The following is an 8,071-nucleotide window of genomic DNA, read 5'->3' on the forward strand; positions in this document are numbered from 1 at the left end:
TTTGGCAATTTATAAAACGAATTAAAAAGCTTGGCAGGCAAACAGAGTTCGGCCAGGAAACACTGACAAAGCCCCAGCCTGCCCCAGGGGTGAGGGCAGCGGGGAGTGCTGCTCCAGCAAGATGGGCAAAACCTACAATCACCTTAGCACAGCAGCTGGAGCTTGTTCTGCAGTGGGGACTCGGGTCCTGCTCCCAGCACTGGTAGTGCATGAGCAAACATCCCGCAGTTCCCATTCCTCCCGGAGCTGACAGCGATGGGAGGGCACAGACAGGGGTGCAGGGCTCGCCTCAGCACTGGCAGGCTCCAGCCCTGGCTCTGCTCCACCCTGGAGGGGTTTCCCTCTAAACAGAGAGGGTTTTTTTGGTGGATGGTAAGTCTCAGTTGCCAAGGAAGGGTCTGCCTTTGGGCAGAGGGATGTGGAAACATCAGCACAATATTTGCTAACGTGGCTGTTTGGAGATTATAAACGGGATGGGGAAAACCTGGGGTTTGGCAGCCAAGGTGCTGCTGTGGAGCTGGAGGTGAGCGCTGCCACCAGAGCCAGGAGCCAGCAGATGCCCAGGACTCACGGGACACATTAAGGGCACGGTGACAGTCCCACAGCCTCTGTTCCATCCTGGGAATGCGCAGCCAGGGATGGATCCAGCACAGCCGTGAAGGCAGAGACAAGGCTGGAGCTCCAGTTCGGGGCTGAGGAGGTGGCAGGAGACCTCTGGCTGCACCAGGGGTGGGAGCCACCCCTGCACCCCATAACAGCACCCTGTGAACCCTCAGGAGCCTCTCCTTAGCCCTGTGCTCCTGGAATGGTCAGCACACCGAGACAGTGACCAGGCAAGCCACCACCACCACACCAGCACTGTCTCACTGCTCCCACTCCTGCAAACCCTAGCGGCACATCCAGCCCTGGCTGTGGGAATCCTGCATCCCCAGCTGGCAGAATTGGGCCCAAAACCTCTGCAGAGCAACCCAATCCCCCTTCTTTGATTGCTTTCCTGCTGCCACATGAGATGCAGCTCGATTGTGATCTTAATTAGGGGAGCAAGTACCTAAAAAAGAAAAGGGCAGCAATTAGACTCAAAGCGCTGTTAGCAGGATTATTTAACTCGACTGGGCTATTCTGAACACTGCCCTCTAATCACAGAGGCTGCAAATAAAAAATATAAATAAATGCCTTTGTCAGGCATTACAAAGGCAGCTTGGCGCTCTCCAGACAGTAGGCAGGATGTATCATTATTATTACAATTATTCTGCTCCAATGATAAAATAACCATTAGGAAAGCTGAACTCATTAGCAGGTTCTGACCCTCTTTCCTCTTCATGAACTGGGAGAGATTGATGGGAAGGTGCTGGGCAGGGCCTGGCTTTTAACACGGGCTCTAAAAGGGAAAATAAATCCCTTTTGCATGGGAAGGTGGCCTCTTCTCCCACTGACTTTTGGGCGTTTTGATTAATTCAGGGGGTCGGGAAATTATTAGAGGGCAGCACAAGCAGCAGATGTGTCCGTGGGCTCGGCCGGGCCCGTGGGCAGCCCGGCACAGCCCGCCAGAGTCGGCAGGAATTGTTTATTGCTGACATTTCCCAGCAGCACCCAGGGTGACACGAGGCTGAAGGAGCTTCTATCTATACCTGGGGGATGAGAGGCAAAACGTGGTGATAAATCTGTGCTCTGCTCCCTTCCCCAGCCCCTGCCCTTGCAGGCGCCTGGGTGGCAGATCCACCCTCTCTGTAGCCTGGGATGCTCCAAGGAGAAGAACTTCTCATCCCAAGACATGGAAGAGCCACTGACACTCACAGAAAAAGCTTCAGCAAGGCCTGGAAGTGATGATGGAGCACATTCCTTCCCTTCCCAAGGCAGGTGTGACTGCCATCAGAAAGCCCAGCACAGCTCTACGCCGGGAGAAGTTGAGGTGTGCACACAAAAACCCCGCTATAGAACTAATTAAAAAGAAGTCCAAAAGCCTTAAGTCCCCCTGCTTATCAGCATTGCTGCTCCCGAGATAATCTGCTCACGGATTTTGTGCCAGGGAGATCAGAGTGGAGCAGTAAAAAGGCTGCTGGGGATTGTCTGGATTAGCTCTCCCTTACAGAAAGCACAGGTTCAGTAACCTTCAGACTGGGTATTTTTTAATGCACTATAAAAGATAGGTCCCTATTCTTCCACTGCTTTAATTTTACCTTGCAATGGAGATAATTTTAAAGGTCCTGAAAGGCAGCAAGTAATTCTGTGCACTTACAGCCCCATATAAAATGTTGGTAAATGACTCCTCGGGAGGAACAGAAATTACCTCCTGCTGCTTCCAAGCAGGGCTGCTGAAGAGCGTTTTGGTGGGTGGCTGTGTGTGTGCTCCTGCCTCCCTGGTGTCCTGACCAGGTCCAGTGGCACACGATGGGGAAGAGCTGGAGGACTGGCTCCATGAGGTCTGGAAAACCCTCAGGGTTATGCCTGGAAAACAGCACCATCAATTCCTGCAGCCTGTGATCTGTTGCTGCCAGCAGGGCAGGACATTCCCAGTCCCACAAAAAACCCCGGCAGGGACCAGATCCAACACACAGGCAGGAGACCTTCCCTCCTCAGGAGATCCACGGATGTGGCTGAATTCAACAGGATCAGGAGCAAGGAACAAACACAACTTCTCTCTCTTGCAACTGCTCCCTGCCTGGCCATGGGTTTTTCACTTAAAATCTGCAGCAATGAATATTTCTTCGTTTTGGAGACATGGCTTCTTCATGAGGTTGGTTGATGGATGCTCATCAGCTCTTCTGTCTTCTCCAGGAGGAGTGTTCAGAGGAACACTTATCTGCTCAGAACAGTTCAGAGATGCAATTATGTTTTACAGCACTAAATGGTCCCTGATGTCAGCAGCAATTAGACTTTCAGCAATTTCAGTTTAGAGATGGCCTTCAAATCTCTCCCTCTCTCCTCCTTTAATGAAATACAGCATTGCAATTAACAACCCCCCAAAACTGCCTTCAGTGTTAAATACAAAGATGAGAGATCTGGGAACCCCTTGATCTCGAGCATGGTGGAGCAAGAGGTGTCAGTTCTGTGTCTCCTCCTGCACCCTGAAACTGGGAAAGGTGAAGGGCCAGCCAGGCTGGCTGGTGGGAGGAGGGAACCTCGTTATCCAGCAGCTGTGTGGTTCCTTCATTAGCAGAGATGCCAGAGGCCATGGCCCATATGCTCCTTCCGTGGATGTTGGAGGAGGGATGCCTGGACAGACCCTTCTCAGCCTCGTGTGCTTTCCTCTCCTGCTGCTCCGTGTTCCTCTCCAGCACTTCAGGGTGTCCCTGGCCATGGTCAGTCCCTGGGAAGAGGAAGGCTCCTTGGGGGACCAGGATGTGCAGGCTGCACCTGGATCACTGCTGGGACGACGGTCAGTGTGAAAGAGTGAGAGCTCTCCCACACCAGCACATTCCAAATATCCATCTATCCCACAGGAAACCAGAGAGGAGCTAATCCAGAGTCACCACAGTTACCACCCCATGGGATGCCCCAAGGCTCCCCTGGAACACCTGGGTGTGACACTGCCCTGTACCCGCACACATTTCTTCAGCTCGGGCTGTGCTCTGCTTGGCAAAGCTGTGCTCTGCCGAAATCAGAGTTTGTTTAGTTTCCTGAGCAAGAAAAAAATACTTCTTTTGGCCTTATCTGGATTGAAAAGACGATTCAAAGCTTATAAATAGCAGTTGCAGCATATGCTAAGGAGCTGCGTTTCAGAAGTAAATACCCTGCTCGTTCCTCGCCGTCTCCTCTGCCTCCCCCTGTCTGGCCAAAACCACTGCCAGGTGACTTGCAAACCCTGCACACCTTCAGACCTTCCTTCTTCTTTATGTCTTCAAGCAGCCAGTAATTAATATCTCCAAGATGGCTTTGCCTGCCTAATTATCTTCTTTGCTCAAAATAAGAGTCTTCCTAAATAACTTGTGTGGCGCTGCAGGCATCACGAGCCACCGCGTACCAGAACTGGCCTCTCAGCTGCACTTTGGAGAAGTGGTTTTCATGCTGCTGCAGCTCCAGAGACCAGGAGCCTGCTCTTCCATTAATAAAACCGGGCATGCCGTGGAATTGGCTGGGTCTGTGCATTTAGGAACAGTCCCAGAGTGCTGGCAGGAGCAGGATGGGGCAGCATTTCCAGGGATACCGGCTCCCAGCTCTCAGGCTCTTTCTGCACCTGAAAACCCAGAGCCAAACACATTTGGGAAGGGAGGAAATTCCATTGTGACCAGAGCCTCTTTCCAAAGCCAAACAGCAGCTCAGGGAATGGGGCATTTCTCCAAGGGCTGGAAACTTGATTGTTAAAGGAGGATGGCTGCTCCCTCCAGAGCTGTCCCCTGCGAGAGAAGCCCTGGCAGTGCTGCCTCACGGGGACTGTCTCTACCTCTGCTTGTGCAGAGGTTCCAGAGACCTTTAAAAATCCCTCAGGTACAAATGCCTGCTGGTGCCATGAAGGGGAAAGTGCAGACAGTGGAGGGGGCAGTAGCATTTGGGTGAAATCGGTGGAGATGGGAGGCGAGAGCCAGCTCCTCGCAGGTGGCACATTGCCATCTAGCTGGCATTTGCTTATTTTCCTTGCAAACCAAGTTTCCCTGGCACTGTGCTGCCTGATTGGGTGCACTGGAAGCATCCCTGGTGGCTGGGGACCCCAGGGACCTGCTGCTGTCACAGGGCACCAGCCAGGGGAACCAAAGATGAGGTGACAGCCATGTGTCCCGAGGCAGCAGGAGCAAATCCCCCCTTCCCAGCCTCCTGCCCGGTCCTCTCAGCTCACAGCAGACGCTGGTCCAACAACACCAAACCACTCTTCTGCACCAAATACACATTTCCCACTGCTCCTGCCTCATTCCTTCCACCTCCTCAGCAGTTTTGTTGGGGACAAACCCGCTGCAGGAAGAGTCCTGTGATGAGTCCCTCTCCCAGGGAATGGCAGCAGGTGCCCACCGCAACCCTGCAAATCCTCACAGCAGCGCTGCTGGCAGGTCTGATGGGAAGAGCTGGCTCCATGCAATTCCCAGTGATCCCAGAGTCAGCCCAGATGTCTCCACTCATTATATGCTGTGTTGGTTCCCTGGCCCTGCCTGTTCCCTGCCTCTCGCTGCATTCAACAGGCAGCTGGAGAGGTGCCCAGAGCCACAAAGCTGAGCCTCTGCAGCCACCTCCCATGGCTGGCCCCCCCTGTCCCCCCACCTCAGCCAGGCCCCTGCCCAGCTCTGGAAGGATTCCACCCACCTCCTGCAGCCTGGGGATTCTCAGTTTTCCAAAGCACCAATTCCATGCTCGCATCCCCCCGCCACATCCCTGCTCTCTGAAGATGCCGAATCTCTGGGTCAGGCCGCCCTGCTTGGATGGGAGCAGACACTCCCGATCCTGGGGAGAAGGCAGTTCCCACTGGCTCCACAGACACTCCAAGGTTTGCTGGTGGGGTCTGGAGCACAACTCAGCAAAGGATTAAGGAACAGGGTGCAGACAACCAGCCCGGTGAGCTGCAGCAGGGCCGGGCAGGACCTAGCCCACCCGCTCCCTATAGCCCTGACAGGGTTCTAGAGTTCGGGCTGGGATGGCATCTTCGGTCCTGCTGGAAAAACCCAAGACCCCCAGGCTGGAACAGTAACTCCAGGCAGGAAGGAGCTTGGGGAAACCCAGACAATTGCTGCATTTCTCCAGGCAGGGGCAGCTCTCCTCCTCCCACCCAGCCAGCAGCAGCATCTTCCTGGCTTTGGAGGAGGGAAACCCGCAGGCAGGTGGGACAAAGAGGGGGGAGCCGTTCCATCTTCATCCTCCTCCTCCCGATGGATCCTGCCACGGCAAAATCCCTCTCCCTGCGCCTCTCTGGGGCTGGGAGCATCTCTGAGGAGTGAGGCAAGATGTGCCTGGCAAAACCTCGATTTGTGGGTGCTGCACCTGGGCTCCGACACCACCATCCCCGGGGACCTCCTGACCTCCCTGAACCCCGCGTGCCACCCAAGGGGACTGGCACCACCAAAACCCCAGCGCTGTCCTGGCATACAGGCACAGACAGGTTCTCCAGGGGAAATTTAGTGCAGGTGATTAATGCAGCTGCCCTGAATCACCCTCCAGAGGTGTGGGAGAGCTCCACGACATTCCCCAGCGTAGCTGATGGCTCGAGTCACGCTGCACAGATCCCTTCCCTGCTCCCAGGCTGCGGAATGGGTGCAGGGAGCTCTTGCCTGGATTTACAACTCGGCTGCTAAACATGGGGGAGTGACAGTCTCATCCTGCACATTCATGCCAGCCAGTGTCCTCAGGGTGTCTGGGCCATCCCGCACTGTCCCCAGAGATGTGACACCAGCATTGCCACCTCCCCGCTCTGCTCCTGGCACTGCTGTGCCTTTTCCAGCCAAAACCCCAGCACCTCTGGCAAAACAGCCTCAGCAGTTTTCCTGACACCTGTTACGCTGCAAGAAACACTTCCTAGCACCAGCCAGGGTGAGAGAAACACCCGCCGGCCCTGGCATGGAGCCAAGCTGCTTCCAGCATCCTGCATCCAGCATCCTGCATCCAGGATCCAGCATCGCTGAAGGATAAATGCAGAATGCAGCGCCCTGGGCAATTTCCATGTGAGTCACCCAGAGAAACGCTGCACTCTGGGGCCCCGGGTGCTTTGGCTCCCACACACACCCCTGGGCCTGCAGCCCAGCTGCTCCCGTTTCTACTTCCAGGGTGAGCCAAGACGATGGGATAATTAGAGCAGCAAATGACCCAAAGCCGGTTAAAGTCCCCGTTAACTGCCCGGCTGGGACAAACACGGCTTAGCAGAGATGTTCTCCCCAGCAGTGCCAGAGCTGTCGCCTCTCCATGGAGAGCGTGACCCCGGCACCGGCGTGGGGACAGAGGCTGTGGCAGTTCGGGGCTGGCCCCCAGCCTCTCCCGGGGCTGTGCCCGTTCGGGGACACAGGGAGAGCCGTGCCAACCCTGCAGCAGCAGAGCCCTTCGGGGAGCCCTCCTTGGGGCCACACTCCGGGCTGTGGAATCAATGGCAGCAGCCCAGTGGCCGGCAGCGAGGCAGCGATGCCGAGGCAGGGCTGTGACATTGTGCGAAGGCAAAGCCACCGCCTGCCCGGCGCTGGGCCGTAAACAGCTCAGCCTCCCCTTCCCCCAGGACGAGCACGCAACAGCGCCCAGCAGCACCCACTCCCTTCCTCGGCATCTCCCGGCTCCAAACTTTGTGCTCAGCCCCTCGCAGGATCCGGCCCCCGGAGGCTGGGCTGAACCGAGCCCTTGGGGTTTCTCTAACTCCAAGGGAAATCGTGTTATCCCGGTGGCCTGGCAGAGCCAGGCAGCAGCTGCCTTGCAGCTCCACGGCGCCGGGTGGGAAGGACGTTTTGGGTGGGGAGGGGTTAACCCTTGCTGCAAACACCTGCATCCTCCAGAACCAAAGGCTTCTGCTCCAAAGGCTCCCTTGGTCTCCTGCAGAGTTCTGCAGGAATGGGGAGATGACACGCCAGAGTTTGCCGAGGGAGAGGGCAGAGATCGCCCGGAAGGATGTGATTCCCGACAAATCTCCCCGATGTGGAGCCGGGCGATGCTGGAGCAGATCGCCAGCTCATCAGCAGGGTGGCTGGGGCAGCCTGCACCACCGAGCCGGATTAAAGGGGTCTGAGCCCAGCTGGCAGCCCTTGGAGGCACGGAGCCGAGCAGGGACGAGGCAGAGAAGTGCACCAACCACAACAGCAACTGGTGGCTCTTAGGAGACTTCCCTACTTCGGGTTCGGCAGCCAGCCTGGCTGCAGCACGGACACTCCCAGGGCCCCGTTCCACCCCGGAGCAGCGCAGGGAGAGCCTCCCCGGCTAAACCTGGGGGCTTCTTACTGCTGCAGTGTGATCCCAGGGACGGCCAGCATGACTGGAAGGGTGCACCAGGATGGGCAACCAGCCCTAACACCCACCCTTGCCCTCAGCACCCAGCAAACTCCCATGGAAACTTAGGAACTTACTGCAGTCGTCGGACTCGTAGCCCTCGGGGTCCACCACCTCCTCGGGCGCTTGGCTCTTGGCCGGCTGCTCTGCGGGCGTCGTTCCGTAGGCTCCAAAGAGCTGGTCCACATCCTCA

General features: G+C 56.4%; 1 protein-coding gene across 1 annotated transcript in view; it reads right to left on the reverse strand.

Annotated features, from left to right (window-relative positions):
- The window catches only part of DOC2B (double C2 domain beta), a 28,666-nt gene that overhangs the window by 19,132 nt on the left and 1,463 nt on the right, over positions 1-8,071 (reverse strand). The window contains exon 2 of the mRNA XM_017730885.1: positions 7,956-8,067. Within this exon, the coding sequence (XP_017586374.1) occupies positions 7,956-8,067 (112 nt within the window). The remainder of the gene's footprint in view (positions 1-7,955; positions 8,068-8,071) is intronic.

This window comes from Corvus brachyrhynchos, unplaced genomic scaffold, assembly GCF_000691975.1.
Source record: "Corvus brachyrhynchos isolate BGI_N302 unplaced genomic scaffold, ASM69197v1 scaffold283, whole genome shotgun sequence".
In the NCBI taxonomy this organism is placed as follows: Eukaryota; Metazoa; Chordata; class Aves; order Passeriformes; family Corvidae; genus Corvus; species Corvus brachyrhynchos.